We start from the raw sequence: 26,039 nt of genomic DNA, 5'->3' as shown, positions 1-26,039 counted from the left end.
TTTTACTAGTATTTTTACTACTATCTTTGCCAGCATTATTGTCTTTTCTAGTGTGTCATCCCTTTCAATGACATGACCAAAGTACGATAGCCTCAGTTTGATCATCTTGGCTTCAAGAGGGACTTGAGGCTTAATCTGTTCAAGGAGCCATTTATTTGTCTTTTTGTCTGTTTGTCCATGCTATTCTCAGCACTCTTCCCCAGCACCTCATCTCAAGAGAGTTGTCTTTTTATCCACTTCCTTCACTGTCACTTCCATACATGGTGATAGGGAATTCAATGCCTTGGACCATTTTAACTTTAGTACTAAGTTGTATACCTTTTCAATTTAGGATCTTATGTAGTTCTTTCATAGCTGCCCTTTCCATTCCTAGTGTTCTTCTTAGGAAGCATTAGCACCTTGATATACTGACAGGGGTCCCACAACAAGTTTCATAACAATACTCTGGCCAGGCATATGTTCTGCTCCATGAAACACCCTTTGGGCCAAAATTAATCAACCATATGTAACAGGGCGCCACCACTAATATTGTCTCCAGAGTCAGTGTGGTGTTGTGGTTTGAGCTTGGATATGACTCTGGAGATCAGGGTTCAAATCCCTGATCAGCCATGGGAACCTACTGGGTGACCTTTGGCAAATCACACTCTCTCAGTCTCAAAGGAAGGTAAAGGGAAATCCCTCTGAACAAATGGGCCTGAACAGACAGGTCAAAATAAAGCTGCTTCGGGTCACTTTGGAGGTATGCCGTTTAAATGACACATACATCTTAAGAGGCCAGAAACTGCACCAAAGCTGCGCTCCAGTCCTTAGGACTAAAGCATGGCTTTGGCGTGGCTTCTGGCCTCTTAGGATGCATTCAGTATTTAAACAGCATACCTCCAAAGTGACCTGAAGCAGCTTTATTTTGGCCTGTCTTGTTCGGGCCCAAATATTGCCAAGAAAACCCTGCAATAGGTTCACCTTAGGGTCACTATAAGTTGGAAATGTCTTGAAGGCACATAACAACAACAACAAAGCTTTTGCTGGAATATTTATACATTATGGCTGCATTTGCACTGTAGAAATAATGCAGTTTGACAACACTTTAACTGCCATGGCTGAATATGAATACTACAGAATTCTGGGATTTGTTGTTTGATATGGCACCAGAGCTCTCTGATAGAGAAGCCTTAATATCCCACAAAACTACAAATCCCTGAATTCCATAGCACTGAACCATGGCAGTTAAAGTGGTATCAAACCACATTATTTCTGCATTGCATTTGCAGCCACAGCAGGTTTTGATTGGAGTAAGGTATCCATTATTTAGAATTATTTGCAATTTGGTAGCATTTTACAATGTATAGCATTTTATAGCATTATTTCCAATTATTTACAGTTTTATAAATGTTTGTCTTATTATGGGAACATAGAGCTCGCCCACCCTCAACATATTGACTAATTTAGTGCATCCCTCAGGGAAGGCTCCCTGCCTCCCTGTCTCAAGGAGGCAGTAGTTAGACCACTCCTAAAAAAGCCTCCCTGGACCCCCTGGATAGAAATAACTATAGACCAGTCTCGCTACTACCATTTCTGAGCAAAGTGATCGAGAGAGTGGTCACCAGTCAACTACAAGCAGTCTTGGAGGAAACGGATTTTCTGGATCCATTTCAAACCAGATTCAGGACGGGATACGGAGTTGAGACTGCCATGGTCGCCTTAGTCGATGATCTCCATCTGGGCATCAACAGGGGAAGTGTGACCCTGCTGGTGCCCTTGGATCTCTCAGCAGCCTTCGATACCATTGACCACAGTATCCTTCTGGAACGCCTGAGGGAGTTGGGTATTGGAAGCACTGCATTGCAGTGGTTCCGGTCCTACCTCTTGGGCAGGTTCCAGATGGTGTCGCTTGGGGACAGTTGTTCGGCCAATAGGGAGCTCAAATCAGGCGTCCCTCAAGGTGTGATTCTGTCCCCAATGCTGTTTAACATTTACACGAAGCTGCTGGGTAAGATCATCCAGAGACATGGGGCAGAGTGTTATCAGTACGCTGATGACACCCAAATATACTTCTCTATGTCTCGGACTGAAGCAGTGACTAAAGATGGCATCTCTCCTCTGAATGCCTTCTTGAGGTGGTAATGGACTGGATGAGGGAAAACCGACTCAAGCTGAATCCAGGTAAGACGGAGACATTTGCTATAGGAACCCCGAATCCAAGAATGGAGTTGTGTCAGCCAGTTCTGGATGGGGTCACACTTCCCCTGAAGGATTCTGTTTGCAGTCTGGAGGTGCTTCTTGACTCGTTGCTCCAACTGACTGCTCAGGTGGATGCAACAGTCAAGAACACCTGCTATCAGCTTCATCTGATACGCCAACTGCGCCCCTTCTTGGAACCGAGGGACCTGGAAACAGTAGTACATGCACTGGTAACCTCTTGATTGGACTTCTGTAATACGCTCTACTTGGGGCTACCCTTGTGCCAAGTTCGGAAACTTCAGTTGGTACAAAATATGGCAGCCAGATTGATCACGGGAACTTCTCGGAATGACCATATAACACTGGTCTTGAAGTCGCTGCACTGGCTGCCTATTAGTTTCCGGGCAAAGTACAAGGTGTTGGTGATTACCTTTAAAGCCCTACATGGCTTGGGCCCAGAGTACTTGAGGGAATGCCTTCTTCCCTATTGTCCGTTCCACACACTAAGGTCCTCTGGAAGAAATCTACTACAGCCCAAAAAATCTAGGCTAACATCAGTTTCCGAGAGGGCCTTTTCTATTACTGCTCCTAAACTATGGAACGACCTGCCGGAGGAGATCCGTCATATTTCCACTCTGACAGCTTTTAAGAAAGCACTCAAGACGGATCTCTTCCGGAAGGCCTTTCCAACTTAGTTACCCTCCCCAGATATAGAGATATTTGTCCCCTCATCTGTCTATTCTTCCCCGCCTATGTTTCTGCCTATTTTTTAAAATGTTTTTAATGTTTTCATACTATTACTGTTTAATTCTGTTTTAGTACTGGGAATAGGGGGGGGGGGTTAAGTCTAGGGTTTGGTTTTTTTAACTCTATTGTAATATGATGTATTTTATTGTTGTAACCCGCCCGGATTTTTCGTGATTGGGCGGGCTAGAAATTAATCTTTATTATTATTATTATTTGTTTAATTGATTACAGAAACCAGATCACATCTATTTTATCCCAATATGAAGCCAATTTAGAACTGATGAGTATTTTATAAATTTGCAATGGAATACCTTTCAAGCAGCCATACTGTTATTCCACCTTTGTTGAAGGGCTCACTGCCTAAGGAAGGATGGACAACTGCCAGGGGTTGTGGAGACACACTGATAGCCCAGGGAATCTTTTTGAGGGCATCCCCTCAACTTCTCACCCATTTAAAAATCTTTTTAAACCTATGGCATGGGGGGATTTTGGTATGTTTTTAAGCACTTGTAGAATGTTTTAGGCTCTGGTGAGGCCTTTAAAAAACAAACAAACAAACAAGGGATAAAGCAGAAGTCAACTTGGTGGGCACCGAGGTGACCGTGGGGATCTCAAAAAGTGCCCTTTTGGAACAAGGGGCTAAAATATACAGCATCACAAAATTTAAGAGAGAATTGGTACAAGATGTACTTTAGATGGTACTTGTCACCTGAAAATTTAGCAAAAATGTATAAAGAGATGAATTGTAAATGCTGGAAATGTGGAGAGACACCAGGAACATTCTTCTCTTGTTGGTGGACCTGCAAATTTGCCAAAGCATATTGGAAAATCATTAACTTTACTATAAATACCATATTAAAACTAAAATTAGAACTAAAACTGGAATATTACCCATTAGGAATGTTTGATGAGAAGGTGGAAAAAATATGGGAAAATTTTATATGACGATGCTAACTAGAATAACATTTGTGCAAAAATGGAAGGCCAAGAGTATTCCAGACAGAGGTTAGTGGATGATAAAATTATTTCATATAATAGAATTGGATAAGTTAACACACCTGATTAGAAACAACTCTTTAAAGAAATTTAACGAAGACTGGAAATTGGTGATCAACTATATAAAGGAGCAATGGGGGACAAGCAATAGAGATCACTGGAGTATTTTATAATAGCTGAAAAGTAAATAATTAGACAATATAGAAATAAGAAAGAAGGTAATAAAATATAGTGTATTGGTGGTTGGGAAGTCATAATATGAAGCTAGTAAAGAAACTGAATGAGAGAAGAGGAGGGTGGGGAGGGAAAATAAGAAAGTAGATTGGGAAGGTTAGAGAGTTTAAGTAGGTAGGAGGAAGGTAAGAGTAAGTAAACAAGTAGGTGGAGGGAGGAGTGAAGGAAAGAGTGAGAGTAGGAAAGAGTGAGGGTGGGGATGAGGAGGAGGAGGAGAAGAAGGGATGGTAGGAAGGGGATAGAGGATGAGGAAAGGAGGAGTCAGGAAAAAGAGAGCAAAGTTATGGAATGGAGACAAGGTGTGTGGGTTAAGTTTGGAAGGGGGAGGAGGGGAGCTAGAGGGGGATAGGAGGTTAAATTTATGTCGAAAGATAAATAGGGGGCTAGATATTAAGTATGAAAGGAGGTGCGGTGGGTGATTTCAATTATTTTGGTTATTTCCTTTCAAATGCTATCTTAAAATACATTTTTTTAAAAGTGCCCTTGGTGGCTGAATGCAACCAGGCCCAGTAACAGAAGATGCCTTGCTGGACCTAGAATAAAGCAATTTTCTATTAGCAAATGACAATGGAGGTGTAGAAACCTGCAACTGTTGCACTGAATGATGGAAAACTATCAGGTCTCTCAACTTTCCTTTTCTAACCCATCATTCTTTTAGCATGGACCTATGAGTCATCTCCTGGCATTTATCTGGCACTCCTTTCTCCAGGATAGTAATTAGCTGTTGTAAATCCAGTGTTAAGATCTTAATGATTCTTAATGATTGAGTCTGCTTAAAAAACTCCACCAGGTGCAAAACCATCAACAGAATGTAAAGAGGTCCAGGTACCATTCACATTGTTCGGCCTGGCTGGTTTTTCTCCAAGGCTGCCTTGATCGCTACTGTCAGTTTTCCCCATCTCCACTGTCACTTTCTAGCATTTTCATCTTATAACTTTCTTACCCATATTGTTTCTGAGTCTTCTTAGCTTCATTTATGTGTCTGTTATATTGTTGTGTGCTTTCAAGTCATTTCTGACTTCTGGTGACGCAATCAAGGGGTTTTCTGAGCCTGAGAGTGTGTGACTCGTCAGGGTCTCTGACCATAACAGGTCTTTAAATGGCTTTCTTGTAATATGCAGTGCCCAGAACCAAAATCCAATCAGAGTCTACAGTTTGAAGTTGATATTTCAAATCTATTACTCTGGGACTTTTTATATTTTATTTGAGAGAGTAGCAACACAATTTAAGATGTCATCTTGTAAGGCAGATGCTAAATGCCCCTTTCACTGTAGGCAACTTTCTCAAAATAAGAGTGTTGTCCATCTGCCAATAGCAAGCCATAGGATGAGCCACCATGGGTTGTCAAGTTTCTCTTGTTCAGAAAATCTTTTCTTGAAGGGCAACAAACAAGCTGACAAAAAGTGGGTAGGCCCAACATGTTCATCCCTACTTTTCCTTTTCACTTATTTACTCTACCCATATCCAGGACACCAGTTAAATTTGGATGGAAATCTGCAGTTATGGCACAGAAGGATTTATAAAATACAGAAAGACATCGTATGTGCAACTCAGGACTTCATTCCATGCAATTCTTTAACCCCACAGGGATCCTGTCCCCCACTAAAATACCAGCAGACAGTTCCTTTTTGTGATTCTGTCTTACAGCAGGACTAGGAAATTCTAACCTGCAGTCCACATCAATTTTTGTGGTTTCCAGGGGTCCACACAGACTTTATCCTCCCCCCCCCCCCAAATGGGAGGGGTGGCAAAGATTTTGCTTGTAAATGGCCAACAGCCATTTCCTTTGTTACCAAAAAGGTCAACAGAACCTGGAAAAAAAACTATTGGGTACTACTGGTCATTTTGCAGCCTTTGGGTACCTTTTGAAGCCCCTTCACTTTTTAAAGGCCCAGACAGAGCTCTTTGTAGGAAGTGGGTAAAATACAGCAAAATGGCCAGTACCACCCCTCCAGAAAACTCAGGAGATGCTAGCTGCCAATTTGAGGGTGAAACAAACAAAGAAAAAAAACATGCCCAGGTTTTTTTGGGTGGGTGGATGAGGCCTTTAACGATCTTGTGGGGATCAGTGCAGCCCTCCAATCTCTGGCAGTTGCCAACTCTTGCTTTATAGTGTTCAGTTCTTTCAAGGCCGCCTTCCCACTTACAAATAAATCGGTTTGCAATCTGAAGTGATGGATCAGTTTGGCAGTGGATTGTGGTTCACACTACATTTGCCCTGATCACATTTTCTTGCTGCAAAATAAAATAACCAACTTGTGGTTCACATTGACAAATGGATCGATTCAAAATGGGCCCGCTCCAGATGACCAAAGGCAAATTTAAATCGATTCTGATCCGCATCTGGTTCACACTTGCATGGAATTGTTTTATCCAAAAAGACGCAGGTTAAATGGGTCTAGTATGTGGCTCCCCTCTCCGAACTGCTTCAGTGATTTGCTTCAAGTGTGAACTATGGTAATTTAAACCGGTTCAAACTGATTTGCGATCTGGTTTAAAAGGTAGTGGGAATGAGGCCCAAGTAGCCAGGAGGATGAATGTCTGCTTGTGTCCCTCCTCTTATGAGTCTCAGCAGTTATACTCACAATTGCTGATGACACCACCCAAAGGATCACCCTTAAAGTCAAATTCAATATCCATGTATTTGCCCTAGGGAGAAAAAGGATTATCAGAGGGAATGCAGGAAGCAGGTAGAGCAAAACAAGTTCCCTGAAAGACATTACTCCTACTACTGTTTTTAATTTTGTGTTCAGTTACTGCACTGGCATGGAGATGGAGGCTTCTAAAATTTACAAGAAACAATGGGTGTATGTTTTCTTTAACAGAACCAGCAGCAGCTTTAGTGGAGATCATAAGTGATGAAACATCCTCTCTTTACCTCTGTTCAAAGGAAAACTGTAGATTTTCTCTGCCCCACAGCTGCATTTGCCATTTTAAAAAAATGTGGGAGATCCATTCAATGATCTCTCACAGTATCCTTTATTTTGGCTCAATATGACACATGTGGTCAGGAACATACACTACTACAGCAACGTTAGGTTTTTCTTCTAGAACCTCTGCCTAGCACACAACTGTATTACAAACCAAGCAAGTGACTGTATTTCATGGAGTCTGTGTGGGCGACATCTTTTGTAGGTACAGGCCTGGCAGAAGCTCAATCTCTCCCATGGCTAATGTCTGATATGCTTCCATAGCAAGTGGTCTCTTGCTACAAAAGGTGGTTGATTGACATCATGTGTCAGAAAACCTTCCGTCACACCATGCCTCCCTGTGTCTCCTGCAAATTCCCACTCCACCCTTCAAAAGTCAAGGCTGTGTGTATTCCATGATTTCATGATTTCACTTGGAAAAGTGGATGCAGAATTAAGCTTCCTGGGAATCCAACTTGTTTACTTTCCTTTTAGTTATAAAACCAGTTTCTAGTCCTCAAGGCTGTAAAAACAGAATTGAGCACCTGATGAAATCTCACACTCAACTCTGTGTGTGTCTGTGGTGGGTTTAGCACAGAAACATGGCTTCCCCTCTTGCAAGGTGTTACAATCACATGTGCATTCTTCCAAGAAAATGGGATCCTGCATGTTGTTCCACAAAGTATTAGTTCCCCAGTAAATACTTACAAATCTTGAAGAGTTGTCATTGCGTATGGTTTTTGCATTCCCAAAGGCTACCAAAGGGGGAGGGGGAAGAAGAAGACAGAAGTGCTGTTAATCAGTTGAAAAGCAAATCACAGATTAAGGATTCAATGTGCATTGGATAGGGATGCCCCCCCACAAAAAAAATCTCAGATTCATAACTTAGATGTACTACAACACTCAGCCATGAACCTGGATACCCATGTTTCAGCTGTGCCTATTGCTGGGCATGTTTCAGGTGATACATACCTTGATTACAGACCATTTGAATTGCTGTAGTGCATTATGCATAGGTTTGCTTTTGGAATGTCTTCCAAAACTTCAGCACTTCCAACATGCTGAATCCAGTGTGCTGACTGGGGCTGATTACAGGAAACATACAACCCTACTGTTGAAATTCCTTCACTGCCTATCAGTTCATTTCCAGGCACAGTTCAAAGTGTTGGTTATGATCTAGACAGCCCTAGACAGCTTAGGTTCTAACCACGTTAAAGACCATATCTCTCTACATGAGTCAGCCCAAGTTTTAAGATTTCTTAAGACTGTGGTTCTATAGTTCCAGCAGTCTTTTGTATTTCCTCTTTTGCGGATTGGTATATAGATGGATCATTTCCAATCTTTTGTCCACTACTTTGTCTTCCATATTTGTTGGCATATATTAGTTAGCACTAGAGTTGCTTCTGTCTGTGTGCATTGTAGCAGTTCATTGGAATATCATATGTTCATAATCTGGTGATTTATTTTTCCCAATTTCTCTTGGTGCCTTATCGCATTATTAAACAAACCCAACATACAAATGAGTTTCTTTTTGTCCCTCCATATAGTATTCATTCTCTTCAGGTTTTAAAAGTGTGGGAGAACACGGTAAAAGCGTCATTTTTGCCAAATGGATTTTTCCAGCTTGGCAAATGGGACACTTTTATGACCCTCTCCCATGCTTTTACAACCTGAAGAGAATTAAAATAAACAACGCATGCTGAGGGAGGAAAAAACACACATATCCACTTCACTTTTTTGAATTTGGGGTTCATCTTCATATGGTTCTTCACTCCATGCGTTATTTGTTTTTTCATCTCTTTTATATAACTCTTCCATGTATTGCATCAAAGTACTTTTATTTCTTCTTGATCTTTTAATACATTCTTTTTCTTGTCACGAAATATTCTAGATCATGGTTTGAATTTCCCCTCGAGTTCCCAGAATGTGGAGCAGCAAAAGGATGAAACCAAGCCAAAAAGGGAAACCCTTTCACCATGTGAGAAACAGAGTTCACAGAGAGAAGATCCTGAACAGTAAAGACAAAGGCTGAAAGGCAGACGAGAGCTAGATCATGTAGGAATTCAAAAATTAAAACAAGAAGCTTGCACTGGATCCTAAAAGGAATAGGCAAACAATGAAGGAACATCAAAAGTGAAGTGACATGATCAAACCAATGGTTCAAAAAGATAATCTTAGGACCAGAATGTTGAAAACAAACCAGGGGAATGGTATGATAGGTGAGGAAGAGGAAGTGATGAAGAAACATGATAGTTTAATTAAATATACAATGACATCTGCTAGAGTGGTACTAACAAGACACTAGAGAATGAATAATTTACCAGATTATATGGAATGGGTGCAGAAATGGAAAAACCAACCATTTGATTAAAGGGAATGCTATAGAAATTTTTCTAGATATTTGGAGACCTTTTATAGAACATATGGAGAATATGTAACTATTTATGGTTTTTGAGAACTAGAAGACAAAGCATGTACTTTTTAATTTATATATAGAAAGGAATGTCCATTACTGAAGGCAAAGTTCTATAATAATGGAGATTTGTTTAAAATGTAAATAAGAAAAGATGATGGGGGGGGGGGGTAACTCAATGGGTTACCTTTAGTAAATCATATTGTCTCAGTCTTAGAGGAAGGCAAAGGCAAGCCACCTCTGAGCAAATCTTGCCAAGAAAAAAAAACATGATACCATGAGCTCACCATAAGTTGGAAACAACTTTAAGACACAGAACTACAAATGTTCCTTTTGCCATTATCCTACCCAGCCAATGACGTTACAATTGGCCACAGTATTAGTTGGGAATCTAGCACATGTCCAATTGCAAACTCATCAGCACTGTTGGGGCTGGAACCACTGACTTGGTATCTACTTTCGGAACCAGAAGAGAACAGTGAAATATTATTCACATTACATGACTGTTATCAAATGTTATTTTAATTTGTTATTTGCTATATTTTATTGTTTGAATGTTAAGATGTATTAATATGTATTATGTTTTAGCATGTATGCCATAGGCAGGTTTATTTTATCTATTTTAACTGATTGCATGAGCAACACTGTGTAAATTTACAGCGCTTTATAAATAAAGCTTAATAATAATAATAATAATAAATACCAGGTGAATGTGGCAACTGCAGTCACAGTATACCACAAGGAGTACTTGTGTCATTATGCCCTTAAAGTGATGGGAATGCCAACACATCTGATAGACCTGATGAGGAATACAGATTCCTCAGGACAAGAGGCTTCTGTCAGAACAGAACACAGAGAAACAGGATGGTTCCCATTGGCAAAGGGGTAAGACAAAGCTGCATCTTATCACCCTACCAGTTTAAATTATATGCAGAACATATTGTATGGAAACCAAGCCTGGACACAGAAGAAAGAGGAATGAAAATAGGAGGAAGAAATATCAACAATCTATGATATGCAGATGACACCATAATACTAGCAGAAACCCTCAAAGACCTGGAACAAGTACTAAGAAAGATCAAGGAAGAAAGTGGAAAGGCAGACTTGAAGAAAACAAAAATGAAGGCCATGGAGAATCCACATAAATTCAACCTAGATAATAAGGAGATAGAATTAATAAAAGAATTCTCATACCTGGGATCAAACACTGCTAGCAACAGGGATTGCAACCAGGAAATTTAAAGAAGATTAAGTTTTTTTTTTTGGGGGGGGGGGGGCAGCTATGAAAGAACTAGAAAAAATTCTAACATTCAAAGATATACAATTGAGCACAAAAGTTAGAAGCATACAAGCTTAAGAGAGAAGATACAAAGAAAATCAATTCATTTGGGATGTGGTGCTGGAGAAGAGTGCTGAGGATCCAGTGGACATAAAAAAAAAAGACAAAGGCGGGTTACGCACCGCCATATAGTACGTATTGTATACGTACTAGGGTTAGGAAGGGGCGGTGCTTCCGCACCCCCCTAACCCTAGTACGTATACAAAACATACAAGATGGCGGCGCCCCTTCCACATGGGCGCCGCCATCTTTACGTACTGGACGCATAGCGTCCAGACGTGTCGCGGCGCCTATGACATCGCGAATGCGCCAGCGGTGCCTCGCGACGTCATAGAGGCGCCGCAAAAAGAAGCTCCGAAATGGAGCTTCTTTTTTGCTCCGCGCGGGAGCCGCGCGGTTTAGCTGCTACAGCTCCCTCGCAGAGCAAATGGCGCCGGCGGGGGAACGCCACAAAGCGGCGGTTTGTATCCCGCCAAAGAAATGGGTCCTGGAACAGATCAAGCCTGAACTCTCCCTGGAAGCCAAAATGACAAAACTGAGACTGTCGTACTGCATGAAAAGGCACAACTCAGTGGAAAAAAACTATAATGCTAGGAAAGATGGAGGGAAAGAGAGGAAAGCTGCATGCTAGATGAATGTACAGTCGGCCCTTCTTATACACGGATTTTTTATACACGGATTTAAGTATACACAGTTTGAAAATGTTCCAAAAAAGTATAAATTTACCTTGATGTTCCATTTTTTATTAGGGACACCATTTTGCTATGTCATTATACTTAATGGGACTTGAGCATACACGGATTTTGTTATACACGGGGGATCTTGGAACCAAACCCCAGCGTATAACAAGGATCCACTGTACTCTATTAAGGAGGTCATGGGTATGACTTTGCAGGAACTAAGCAGAACAGTGGAGGACAGGGAGTCTTGGAGATGTCTCATCCACAGGGTCACCATGAGTTAAGATTGACTTGAGGACAGTTAACAACAACAATGGACAAATAAGTCTTGTTGCTGGTAATTCCAATGCCTCAGTGACATCAAAGGTATGAAACCGCAACACCCAACAATGAAGTAGTCACTGCTGGTATAATTCAACCAGGTTATACTGGCCAGGTTGGAAGCACATTTATGAAGTTGACTGTCTAGAAGGTATGGATCTCATATCAAATTCTCTTTATTTCTCAGAGGTGTCACCTGAACATATATATTATGGTGTGAATGTGGTCCCTGCTTAAAGACCTCTTCAGTTATAGAAATTTTCAATAAGAGTAATTATTTCCCAGCAACAAAATGTTGCTGCTTTGAGTACTGGGGAAAATGTGATGGCTTTAGCAACATAACAGAAGCCCTGGCTTGAATAAAGACATGTGGATTTTTCATAAGGCATGAATAACATCTCCAGAAAGCCTGGCTCCTATCTTGGCTTTCTTTCTGTCTTATTCTCCAGGAAAGAGGCAGCAGACACATACCTTCCAGTACAGGGTTGGATTGCAGCAACTGCTCCTTGACGCGATTCACCTGCTCCCCTTTTCCACATACAGCTGCCACGTATGACATCACTAGTTTGCTGGCCTCTGATGGATAAAAAGAATATGAGCAACAATGAGTAGAACTGAACTGAGGCTGGATATGCTTCCCATTAGCTATGCTCTTGCTGCATTCCACAGATTTCTTTGTTGTGAGATGTATACCCAATTGTTTGTGAGCACCTTATGTGATTTTAGGTGGAAATGGGAAAATTCAGCAGGGAACAATCCACTGATAACAGTCTATGTGGATGAGGCAAATGGAAGTGTGTTCATGACAAGGAAAGATGGAAAGTCTACATGAAAAGACATAAGAAAACATGACAGTGTCACCAATAAAAGACTACATCATCTCATCTCACTAGAAGTGAAGTCTACTAACCTGAGGCTGTCTTACTTTGGACATATCATTAGAAGACATGACTCAGTGGAAAAGATGATAATGCTTTGTAAAGTGGAAGCCAGTATGACATAGTACAGTGTGCCCGTGCCATATGCGGGGGCACTATATGCAGCTTTCAGTTAACGCTGAAGCTGCGCTGCAATAGAATGAATGGCACATGCACCCATGACGTACGCGTGCCCTGCGCCACCACGGCCAAGCCCCATTATATTCAGTGGGGCTCAAGCATACACATTATTCATCTTATTTGGGGGGCGGCGGAACAGATCCCCACGTAAGGCAAAGGTACACTGTATTCTTAAATTAGAAAAAGCTTTTGATCATCTGAAATTGAAATATCTATCTCAGATATTAGATAGTTATGTACAGTAAATATATGGGCTTGATTAGAATAACTTATGGAAACTGAACTGTGCATGTTCTGGCTAATGGATCCAGTTTGGATTTATGTCTGTTCTACAGAGGAACTAATATAAATTGGCCTTTTTTACTTTCTCCACTGCCTTTTTGTACTTTCTGTTGAGCTGTTAGCTAAAGCAGTATGGTTCTGCTAATGGTTTTGAAATTGATATATATATATAAAAGATTAAGAATAAGACATAAGGAATTAAAATTAAATGTATATGTTGACAATAGAGTATTATTAATAAAGGAACTGGTGAAAAACTCTGGTAAACTGTTAGACCTTCGTGGGACTTCAGAGCAATTTCTTGATATAAAATTAACTCCACAAAATCCACTTATTTTGGATGGGAAAAGGAAAGGAAGATTCATCTAAAAAGATGTTCCATTCCCTGGAGTGGTAGCCAGGTTAAGTGTTTAGGTGTCTGGATCACTCAAAATCTGGAGAATTCAACAGATTTCAGTCATAAAGAGGAATCTAGTATATAAGGCTCTGGGTAATTTATAATCTGGAAGATTCATCTGATTCCATTATAAATAACTTTTATAGAAAATTAATAATGATTTGAGAACTGGTCCCAACTTCAATTCACTGTCAAAAATGTTTTTTAAAAAACATTTTATGGTTTATGGTTTCATTATTAAATATAACTTTAGTCCAAAACACAATACAGAAATAATCCAGTTTGAGACCACATTAACTGCCCTGGCTCAGTGCTAGGGAATCCTGGGAATTGTAGTTTGTTGTGACACCAGAGCTCTCTGACAAAAAAAAGGCTAAATGTCTCACAAAACTGCAGTTCCCAGAATTGTCTAGAATTCAGCCAGTGCAGGTAAAGAAATTTCAAACTGGATTATTTATGCACTGTGTTTTGGACCTTTGAGAATACTGCCTAGAATCCTTAGAATTCCTTTGACAGAAGTCTGATTTCTATTAGCATAAATCCTCTTTCTGCAGAGACATAGCAGTGGTGGGGTGATGGCAGCAAAAGCTGTCCTGACCAAGTGATAAAGTTGCCCTGTGGTTATCAGTCAACTCAGAAGCAATAGGGCAGCTTCATTTCATGAAGGGATCACTTTCTTCACCATTTGTTGCAGCACCCATGGCCCCTTTTCCTTAGCTGTTCTTAGTCCCTTCTACTGTGCTGCTGTTGTTCCTCCTCTGCCTGTCCTTCTGGCCTAGTTATGCTGACCAACTATACAGCCATTATCTTCAATATTGCAAAGTCTGATACTACATTTTTAATGGAGTGAAATTTTTAATGGGATGAAATCCTGAACGTAATCTAATACTTTAGACCAGTCAATAAAAATAAGAGGCACTGCCTTTCCTTCTATAAAACATAGTATGATGTAGTTCTTTTATCTATCGCTCTTATTGGTATATGTATAATAAAGCATTGCTTTTGGGATAGCATGATGTCTCCAATCAGTTAAAGTATATATTATGGTTTTGTCCTAAAGTTCATTTTACACTTAAAATGGATGCCTGAAATAGATTGCATAGTATGTCCAAGGTAATGTTCAGTTTTGGAAAGAAAGACAAAGGCCACTTGGGAATGATAAATGTATCTAAAGATGTATATAAATATATAAATGCATATAAATCTTTTAAGGATGTACATAAATGCATTTAAAGATGAAAGGATGACTAACTACTAATACAATAACACTTCTGTGTGCTCCTATTTTTCAGTAACTGGTGATTACCTCATATACTCACGTATGTCAAGGAAAGGTTTTAAGGCCAAAATCATGGATTTAGATATGACGCATGGATACGCTGAGGGTACACCTTAGAGGCATGTAATAAAGGATGTAAAGGGCAAGCAAAGAAAAGTGATACCAGAGAACTAACAGTGATTAATGCCTTTAATTTTATAACTTTTCATAAATTTCCATAAATAAATGTCTGGATGGAAAAATGGGAGTTATGACAACTCTTTCGGGAGTTTCCTGTTACAGGAGAGAAGCATAAAAAGATTATAAAACTTCTTTAAAAATGTTATAAAATTAAAGGCATTAATCACTGTTAGTTCTCTGTCTACCTCAGCAGAGAAGCAGCAAAAACCTGCCACCACTGTTGCCACCACCACCACCACCACTTTTATTCCCAGCCATTGCAATAGGCCACTGGTAGGGAGCACCAGTCTGATACCTCACTCTCCCTGCTTTGCCAGTGGCTCTTTCAGAATTTGCTGGCCAGGTAGGGAGTGTGGGACGATGAGAGGTGCTTTCTTTAGGGCATCATCTGCTCTCCTCCCTGCAGCAGAAAAATCCAAAACAGCTGCCACCACCATTTTTTTAGTAGTATTAGTGTACTGACCAGTATATAAGTTTAGCCAGGATTTTAGGGTCAATTATTTGTATTTGTATTTTACTTATAGATGAACATATATTGTAAATAAGTGGCCACACTTTATTGTTGAAATATAAATCAATTATATAGAGAGTATCAAATTTGAAAGATTGATAATATATGGGAAAACTCAAGTTCTGTTTAATCATTTGACTGAGGAATTATAATGGAAACTGCAAATAATAGGATTAGATTTGTAACTATGTGCCAGAGGACTCCTTTTGTATGAACTTTGTATTAAGGAAGGTTTCTTTGAAATTATACTTCATTGGCATCAGACTCTGACTAGATTTCATAAAATTTATACCTAAGGCAAATAACAAGTGCTGAGATTGTAAGCAGCCTATAGAAGATCTGTTTTGTGTTTTTAGGACCTTTTCTGTAATCAAGTTTATATTGAATTTCAGTTATTAAAAAACTGAAGAAATGACAGGTTATATTCTGCATCTGGCTCCTGTAATTTTGTCATTGGGTTTTTGTTGAATGTGTGGTTCATCAGAAAATTGTATTTATTGACTGCTGCCAAATTGGCTATATTGATTTAGTAGAACAGAATCATTCCACATTCTTTGGAAAACTGGCTTCCTTGTGTGTGGAGTACAGCTATCATGAAGTTAATAAATATGACATATGTGAAATAAAGAAGGCAATAACAAAATATATTTACTGAGAAATGGAGAGTATTTATTATGTACTATGTTCAGGACCATGGCGGCAACCTGGATTGGGACCAGAACATGCAGTTCCCATGGTCCTAGAGTGAATGGCACCGACACCACCTTGCTCCACTCCTTTGGGCCTATCTGTTTTGGGCCAAGATTAATTGTTGGCAGAGTAATCACAATTATCTACCATCAGTTAGTTTACCTTGATTAGTTTTCCCCTCCCCAGGGGGAAAAAAGGCCTTTTTAAAGTTAAGACTCCTTTAATTTGTATTTTTTTGGGGAATGTCTCTCTCTCTGTGTGTGCTAAACTAGGCACACAGTGGGCAGTACTGGGTGGTATTGGGTGGGCAGTCCCAAATGCTGCATGTATTAAGGTATTAATGCAAATAAAGACTGTAACACCAGAAAGATTATGGGGCAAAACAGATTGCCCCAAAAGGGCAGCTTCAAGCCGCCCCCTCTGAAGGCAGATTGGGGCCGCAGCAAGTGCATGCCATGGCCCCAATCTGCCTTGAAACTGCCAGGAAAAAGAACGGCAAAGAACCGCTCCTTTTTCGGGAAGCAAAAAACCAGCTTTCTGCCCTCACCACAGCTGGAAGCCAGCTTTAAGGCACTCCGGTGGCTTGTGGTGTATAAACGTCACACCACTGGAGCGTCATGAAGTCGCCCCTGTATAAACAGCCAGGCAGCTTCCAGGCAGCTTGGGAGCGTGCAACATATAAATGCTGCATTCCCAAGCCGCCCAGAAGGTGGCGTGAAAGGGTAATCTGTTTCAACCCTATAATTATTAGGAAGGTGTGATAAAGAAGAGAGTATTCCCGATTGCATTAGTGCTTTAGAAAATAATGCGATGTTAGTGGCATAACACTCTGGTGTGATAAAGTCCCTGAAGTCTGTAGATAAAATAGATGTATTGCAATCAACAAGCTCTGTGAGGGAAACATAATGCACGTTCAATTGCTTCTGCAAACCAGTTTCATCCACTCAAAAACCTTACATCTTATTAGTTTAAACCAAACATTACATCCCCACATTCATATCATTTAGGCTACTCAAGAACTCCTTGTTAACCCTTTCTCTTTCCCCAGTATTTCTGATCCGCTTTAACCACATCATACTTTTTTTCTTTTCATTTCAGTCAGCTCCCACACACTGTTTTCTTTTGCAATATCCCACCACCATGAAAAACCCAAAATGTCTTCACCTGTTTTGCCAGCCCCACTCTCGCCGGTGATAAGAACACACTGGTCCTTGTCCTGATCTTTTAATGAGCGATAGGCATCATCCGCAATTGCATAGCTATAATTAGAAGCATATTGAAGAGGCATTTAGGATAATTAGGTTGTTTTCTACCAGCACCCATTCTATCCCATTCCTTAGAGCTGCAGCACTTTGGGTGCTTTGCAATACTCCCTCTGTATCTCACTTACATGTGGGGTTTTACAGCAAAGAAGTTACAGTCCTTATATTCTTCCACCTTCTCTTCTGAATAAATGGGCAGAGGCTCATACGGATTCACTGAGATCACCACGTTTCCAATGTATGTCTGTGGGAGCAAGAACGTGATTGTTACAATTAAGATTCCAGCAAAATTTGGGCAGCATGCACATTATGGGAAATGATGGGGGACTTAATTCAATTCATAAACCTCATCTCCTGAATCCTGGCCCCCTTGTAGTTTTAGCTAGATCATCCTCCCCACGCCACTCTTCCATTGTCTTCTCAAAACAGAAGAAGATGGTTGGCTCTTTTCTGGCTCTCTCCTAATTGAGGTAAGGAATGTGTGAAGTGAACATGCCTGTTGCTGTTGTTCAAGCTTCTATCTTGGGCTTTCTTTATCCTCCTCTTCCCTCTCTCTATTTGTTGAGAGCAAAACTGCAAAACTAACAGGAAAATTAGCCCCTCCTCTAGCCTATCACTGATTTTGTCTTTAGACAACATTTTACCTTGCCAAAGACCCACGCAGGATAAGACCAAAGGTCTACCTTATCCAGCATTTTGCTTCCCCAGCAACTAATAAGTTCCCTATGAGAAGCCTGTAAGGAGGATATATGTGCCACAGCAAGCTATATCATGTGTTCCCCAACAACCGCAATGCATTCAAATTGCCTTTGATATCAGAGACAGGTATACATTCATTATGATTATTGGCCACTGATCACCTTGTCCTCCATGCACTTATCTAGTCCCCTTCTAAACCCATTCAAGATGGTGACCATCAGGCCATCAATCCATCCTGTGGTGGTAAATTCTTTATTTAATGAGGTACTGTGGGGAGACATTTATCCATCCTGAATCTTCTGCCCTTCGGATTCAGTGCACAACCCTGGCTTCTGACAGAATGACATGCTATGACTCACATGTGCCTACTGTAGCCAGATGTTGCTGTTGATGAAGATATCAGACCCATGCCTCATCTTCCTCTATCATATGTTACATATTTGGGAAGAAAGATTTATCTCTGTTCCCCACACTATGCATAATTTTATGCACCTCCTCATGTTTTCTTGGTTGCTTTTCAGTTGAAGCTAAACAACCCCAAATGTGTAATATGTTGTTTCAATCCACTGATGATTTCAGTCACTCTTCTAAGGCGGGTTACAGACCGCCCGTTTGGGGCGGGCTGCACCCGCCCCTTTTCCCGGGGTATCGGGGCCTCAGCGTCCAGAGCGGCAGCCGCTGAGGCCTTGATCCGCCGCTTTTCAGGCTGCGGGGAAGCGGCAAAAGGCCCCTTCCCTGCAGCCTGGAAAGGGGTGTCCTTGGGGCTTCAAGCCCCAAGGACACCCTGCGGCAGCGGGGAGGAGGAGAAAGGGGCCGCTTGGCCCCTTTCTCCTTTGGTCCACTGGGCGCAGCCGTGTGAAGGCTGCACCCAGCGGACCAAACCAGGAAGGAGCTCCGAAACGGAGCTCCTACCTGCTCCGCGCTAAGGGCGCACTAAGCGCCCTGGCACGGAGCGAGGTCGTCACGTCCGCACCGCCCCATATAGAGGCGGCACGGTCGTGACGTCGTCATGGCGGCGGCCGTGTGGAACGGCCACCGCCATTTTGTGCGCGCGGAGTGCACACTAGGGTTAGGGGGGGCGGAAGCACCGCCCCTTTCTAACCCTAGTACGCGCTCTGCGCGTACTTTCTGGCCCGTTTGTAACGGGCCTAAGTCACTCTTTTCTTGACTGGCTTCCTTGGCTTCCAAATGTGGTAATCATGATGTTAAGACTTTGCCTCCCCCCCCTTTTTTGTAGGTTGGAAATGGTACATTAGATGATATTTTTTCATTGTCACAAACACCACATTTCTCTCTCTTCTGTAGAGTTTAATAAGACAGCAAATATATTACAGTAAGATCTTTTACACTGTGAATCTTAAGACAAAGGCTAGGCCTTAACCAGTTTGTTTCTCTACATTATCTTCAAAGCACTATGTGCAGTAGACTCAGATACAACACATTCATCTTCCTTATTTTAGAAAGGAATAACATGTTTTAGTTTGGAGGACAAAAAAAATCTGCAGATCTGGACAAACGGTCACTAAAGCTTCTATGCCCCTTTCTCAGTGTTCTCTGATTTTTGGGAAGAACAGGAACACTTCTCCAGTTCTTCCTTATGTATATCTAAATGCTTTTCCATGAGTGTACCACAGCAATCTTTTGCTGTCTAATATTGGTTGTTGTTGATTTCCTTTCCAAACATTTGGCATTTATAGCAGTATGAAGATCTAGGACCTACCATGGATACCAAAATCTATGGATGCTCACCCCATTATATTCAGTGGTGTAGTAAAATAGTGTCCCTTATATAAAATGGCAAAATCAGGATTTGCTTTTTGGATTTTTATTTTAAAAAAAAAAATTGGTGTGAATATTTTAAAACAGTGGTTGGTTGAATTCATGGATGCTGACTCCGTGGATATGGGGGGTTGCCTATATCCTGCTTGTGCTACATTAATCTTTTCACAAGATGAATATAACACAAATAGAAATCAATTCATCGTAGGCTCCATACAATGTATAAAGTGAATTATCAACAGAACATTCATTTCTTACAAGATCATAAACATAATCAGAGATGGAATATAAGACGCTCATAAAAACTAGTTTTGTGTATAAACTTCATCAAATTCCACAACAGCTTCTTCAAAATACATTATCACAGGAAAATACATTATCACAGGTTGTTAGGGTAAAAAATGCTCCATGATCAAAATGATTAAATACAACAGTTATATAGCAACAAAGAATGCTCTCTTGCTCCGTCATCAAAGTAGGAACTTCACACTGCTCTAAAAGCCAACTAAAGTTGGCTCTTCATATCCACTGATTCTTTATCCGTGGATTTAACCATCCATGGCTTGAAACTATTCAAACAAATATAAATTCCAAAAATCAAACCTTGATTTTGTCATTTGATATAAGGGACACCATTTTACTACACCCTTGTATATAATGGGAGTTTAGCATCCACAGACTTTGGTATCCATGGGGAGTCCAAACCCCAGCATATACAAAAGGCCCAGTGTATAGTAATAATTAATATAGCGCAAAACATGTTTCTTCATCACATAAGATTACAAACCATTACAACACATTGTCACAAAGTTTAACACACCTGCTTTCATCTGATTCATAGGACAAGAAGGTTATGCAATTAAACACTCCTACACAGCTGCTAATGTACCCTATGTTGCCTGCTATCAGGGAGAGACTAGAAACAGCTGGGCACTTCTTACAAACAACTGAAAAAATCTGAAAGAATATCTGGATTATATACATGGGGAAAGATGATCTGACAAAACTGTTAAAGAGACAGACTTCATAAAAATGGAGCTAATTCCATGCTCACAATTTGCCCATGAAGGCTAATAGTTTAAAGATTGAATGTGCTTCTCTTTGTCATATTATATTATATTAACGATGTTGTTGTCGTGTGCCTTAAAGTTATTTCTGACTTATGACCACCCAAAGGCAAAACTATTACATTGTTTTTTCTTGGTAAGATTTTTCAGAGAGGGTTTGCCATTGCCATCCTCTGAAGCTGAAAATGTGTGATTTCTTTAAAACCTTTCTCCTCCCGGTGAGCCTCACCACATCTCTTCAGCATTTTAAAGGAAGGCAGATGAATACCACAGCCATTTCTGGCAAAAGGCAGGTGTTTGGGAAGCAGTGGTATTATAACCACTGCTTAGGGTATCACCTGGTGCAGCCCACAAACCCCTAGTAACAACCCAGAAATTTACAAAATTACTAACTAAAAGGGCATCTAACATTACATTTTTAAATTTAGAATGATTTCAACAATACATGTTCTAAAAGAGCAAGGGGCTTTGCCTATATATAAATGTGCACATGGGTGTATGAATTTTATCACAGTTGTGCATTTGTGGTTACGTATATGAACTGTTTCGCGGGTGTCGAAAGTGAGGATGTTTGTTTCTTCCATAACTCCTCTATAACTCCATAATTTCTCTCTTCGATAGGTTTACTGAGGCTCTGACAGAATTGCCTGCTAAGGTGACAAGAAACTCCAAAAGGAGCCATCATAAATCAATTCAGGTCTATCAGCCTCGTGACATGGACAATCTTAAATCTGCACACCACCCATGCCGAGGCTTCAATTCTCAGTGACTCTAAATCCCACCAGCTAGAGATCTTGGTATGATAAGTGGACAACAGAGAGTTCCTCCACACCCAAATCACTATCCTCCCCTCTAGCCACAAATGTGCATACACGTAACTGTAAACACACATATAGCTCCAGAGTACTGTCTGTTGGATAAGTGGGGACAGATATGAATTGATACACACCCAGTATTGCTACGGAGGCCATCACATCCCAAGCTACTACTGACAGCAGTATGGATATTGAAGTCCCCCCAGAATAAGAAACTGAAGGGACTCTAGCACCACATGAGACCATATCTGGATAGCTCAGAAAAGAAGTGTTGCACAGCAAACCAATGATACAGTATCAGACTCACTGTTCTGTCCTGGCAGGGAGACTTGATGTCATCTCTATTAAAGGGAACAAGGCACCACCAAATGTAGGATATAAAAGAAATATGTAGGGTATTACAAAAAAAAAAGCTACCAATACTAATATAAATGCATTTCATATGGTTTATTTACAGCTATGTTATATGTTCTGTACTTTATTATGCACTCTGCTGTATTTTTCTGATGAACCTAAATGCCTTGTTGTTGACTTGTAATATAATTATGGAACTCTAAGCAAGACAAATGCTTAAAACTGTACTTTACTAGCAAGAAACCCTTGACTGAGTCTATATTTAAATTATTCCTTTCGTTTGTCCATTGTGCTGAAATTAAGGGGTGAAAACCTTTCAGCATTTGCATTGTGTTATCACTCAGCCTGTTTCCCAACACATTTGCTGTCATTTTCCCCTCTGAGAAACAAACAAGCCCTGAACTTTGGGGGTGAATCTTGTCTGCTATTAGGGGGGAAAAAACTTTAAAAGGATCCATCCTATCCCCCTATTTGCAGTGAGGAAAGAATGCCAAGTACATGAATATTTCCTATTTACCAACCTGGTATTGAGCAGCAGAATTTTCAATTCTGTCACTCAGGCTATTCAGGATATTTGCACTTGGGGAAAAATTGGCAGGGAGGAATCCAACAATGCCGTGCACCCTTAGTAACATAAACTTTATCTATCTATCATATCATATCCTAGCAACCAAAGTGGCCACAAAATTGAAAGCCACATTATGGTATGGACATTGTTGGAAGAAGGCTATCAGCAAAAACTAGCCTCCAATGTTCAACGTCCAGGGCATCTTGAGAGCTAAAACTGTCCTGCAAAAGCAGGTTTTCCAAAATCATTTGTGCCAAGACAGGCTTCTGAAAGCACATTTCACTACTAGTACCTCCAATCTGTGAAGTCCAGCACTGGAAAAGCAGGCTCATTGATGCCTTCTTTCTTTCATACCCACTGTGTATCCCAGCTAAAAGTGAACTACGCTATTGTAGTAGATCACTATCCTCATTCCATCACATGGAAATAACCCATATTGCACACATAATGTGTCTTATTTGTTAGTACATGTGCATAGGATTGCACTGCCTGCCTACCATAGTGAAGGGTGTTTCGGGGTGGAGAATCCTCGGTGCTCAAGATGGTTTGGATGACAACTCTCACAATTCCCTCGGAGTGTGGTGGAGTCTCCTTCTTTGGAGGTCTTTAAACAGAGGCTGGACGGCCATCTATCAGGGATGCTTTGATTGAGAGTTCCTGCATGGCAGGGGGTTGGGCTGGATGGCCCTTGTGGTTTCTTCAAACACTATGATTCTTGATTCTATGATTACCATCAGATCTAGCAGCTAGTTCTCTGAGGATCTGAAACTGAATGGCCTAGGTCAGTGATGGCGAACCTTTTTAGGTCGCCGTGCCAAGGGTGGGACTTCCACCCTCCGGGAGCGGGGGCCCGTGCAAGAGGCAGGGCTTCCACCCTCTGAGGGCGGGGCTTCCACCCTCCAGGGGTGGTGATTTCCCTCACGCCCTTTCCCGGCCTCCAGCTGTCTCTAAGAGACAGCTGGAAGTCGGGGGAAATTGGGGGAGGGGTGACTCCTGCTCTTCCCTTGGCCTCCAGCTGTCTCTCAGAGAGCGCTGGGGCCCAGTAAGGGCCTGTGGGGGGCAGGACCAAAGGGTCCACAGGCCCTGCTCCTGTCCTCGGGGCTTCGCCAGGCCAGGGGTGTCTTCCGAAGGACACCTCCGGCCTGGCGAAGCCCCGTGGGCAGGAGCAGGAGGTCACCCGCCCTTTCTTCATTGGCCCTTTGCTCCGCGCAAAAGGGCTCCATGGAGCCCTTTGTCGCGGAGCGAAGGGAGGCCGAGGAAAAGGAGGCTGGGCACGCATCCCAGTCCCCTTCTCTTCAGCCCTTCACTCAGCGCAAAAGGGCTCCATGGAGCCCTTTGGCGTGGAGCGAAGGGAGACCGAAGAGAAGGAGGCTGGGCACGCGTCTCAGTCCCCTTCTCTTCGGCCCTTCGCTCCGCGCCAAAGGGCTCCATGGAGCCCTTTGGCGCAGAGCAAAGGGAAGCCATGAGGGAAGACGACTGGGAGGAGGAGCCAGACGCGCGCACGCTGTCTCCTCCCAGGCGCCATTTTCTGGCTTCCCACTGTCTCAGAGAGACAGCGGGAGGCCCAAAAATGGCAGGGAGGAGGCAGAACGGGCACATGCATGCCCGTTCCGCCTTCTCCCTTGCCCCGTGCCTGGCGAAATGGCGTCGCGTGCCACCCGTGGCACGCATGCTATAGGTTCACCATCACGACCCTAGGTTCTCTACCCCTGCTGTATTTGATGCACAATTGGCTCTAATTCCAATTTAAATTTAAGATCCATATGAACAAAAAGATGGGAAGGGTAAGAAGCCGGACACCAGTCACACATCACCTGTTCACTGTCTTCACCACTGTAATGTGATATATTGTATTTTCTATTTGTATGGTAACAATTGTGTCTAAATATGCATCTATACACATAGATCAGCAAATGCAAATTTTATGCAAACTTTTATCCTCTTTTTTTAGAGTGAGGAATTGCCACTCAAACAGCATGTTTCATTCCTTTATCATCATGGCTGCTTTCTATTTCTCCATCTTCCCACCAAGGAGCAGAAATATTCCCCGCCCAGTTATATGATCCCCTTTCTCCTAAGGCCTCTTACGTAGATTTCCTTATGCCGGAAGCGTTCCTCCAGATTCCACATCACTGTGTCTTCTGTTAGTGGGTCCAAGAGCACCAGGTCTCCCACTCCAACAGTGTCAAGGAAAGCAATGGACTCCATGGCTCAAGAATAACAGGAATTCCAAACACAAAGGCCAACCTGCAAGACAGTGAGACAAACATGTTAAATCCAAATGATAAATCCCTGCCCCTCCCACATCGTGAAATATGAAAAGCTGCTGCTGTCTCTTCTTGGTGCTTACAGAGCCAATGTCAATAGACAGATATTTTGCAAAACATGGAATATTGAAACTAAGAAATCCGCTATGTAGATATTAGTCACATCACTATTTGATACTTAACTGTCCAGATCCTTTCTTGATCTCTGGATTTCAAAAACTCAAAATTACTAAATTCAGAATATCAGAACTCAGAGATCTTTTTTTTTTAATTGAGCAAATGCTTCCCTAAAAGGAGGCAAAGCCAGAATATGGTCCACAGACACAAATCTAGGAAACAGTCATTTCCTTTATGTTTCACCATTATATGTATGGCCTACTAAAAGCTTCCACTCTGTTACAATTGTGAGATGGCTTCCTGATTACCGTGAATGAACATATTGTGCATATTTTGCTTTGTTTTTGTTTGTTTTTTTGAAAAAGTGACTCCAGATGGTGAATATTCTGTAGCTGCTGTGGATGTCTCCAAGATGGGCGACCCATCTGCAGAAGCAGTATATGACTGCTTGTTTGTCAGTTGCATATGAAAAAGAGTAATTTTGTATTGTTGGAATAAACAGTCAGGGCCTATATGCTATTGTTAATCCCAACTAGAGTACAGTAATTGAATCAGTGGGATTTACCTGGGTGTTGATATGCCATTAAGCCAGCTTGGGTCTCATTTTGCGAGAAAGGCAAAATATAAGCAATAAATAAACAAACAAAAAATAGATGAACTCAAGATTTGATTAAATGGGGTTTCTCTAGACATAACCAACTAACATGATTCCAGGAGGAGATTGCTGAGTGTTGGGTGAAGGTAGGGTATCCTGGGATACACAAAAATGTAAAGGATCTGCAATCCTATATGAGTATCTGCTTGCCTCATTTGTTTATGCTGTGTATCTAATAAATCAAAAACACTCTTCCCATTGATGGATGGGAGAAAACACAGGCAGCTGTGCCCCAAATTATT

General features: G+C 41.4%; 1 protein-coding gene across 2 annotated transcripts in view; it reads right to left on the bottom strand.

Moving 5' to 3' along the window:
* The window catches only part of LOC149322647 (unconventional myosin-Ia-like), a 76,242-nt gene extending 51,276 nt beyond the window's left edge, over positions 1 to 24,966 (bottom strand). For both annotated transcript variants that reach the window (XM_089480937.1, XM_089480943.1), the window contains exons 1-6: positions 24,847 to 24,966; positions 17,605 to 17,720; positions 17,379 to 17,473; positions 12,289 to 12,393; positions 7,773 to 7,819; positions 6,741 to 6,804 (exon numbers count right to left, since the gene is read on the bottom strand). In XM_089480937.1, coding sequence (XP_089337063.1) covers positions 6,741 to 6,804; positions 7,773 to 7,819; positions 12,289 to 12,393; positions 17,379 to 17,473; positions 17,605 to 17,720; positions 24,847 to 24,966 — 547 coding nt within the window. The remainder of the gene's footprint in view (positions 1 to 6,740; positions 6,805 to 7,772; positions 7,820 to 12,288; positions 12,394 to 17,378; positions 17,474 to 17,604; positions 17,721 to 24,846) is intronic.
* Positions 24,967 to 26,039: the final 1,073 nt, after the last annotated feature.

This window comes from Sceloporus occidentalis, unplaced genomic scaffold (assembly GCF_023333645.1).
Source record: "Sceloporus occidentalis isolate IW3139 unplaced genomic scaffold, rSceOcc1.0.p SCAF_1, whole genome shotgun sequence".
Lineage (NCBI taxonomy): Eukaryota > Metazoa > Chordata > Lepidosauria > Squamata > Phrynosomatidae > Sceloporus > Sceloporus occidentalis.
This window is presented reverse-complemented; position numbering and strand designations above follow the sequence as displayed.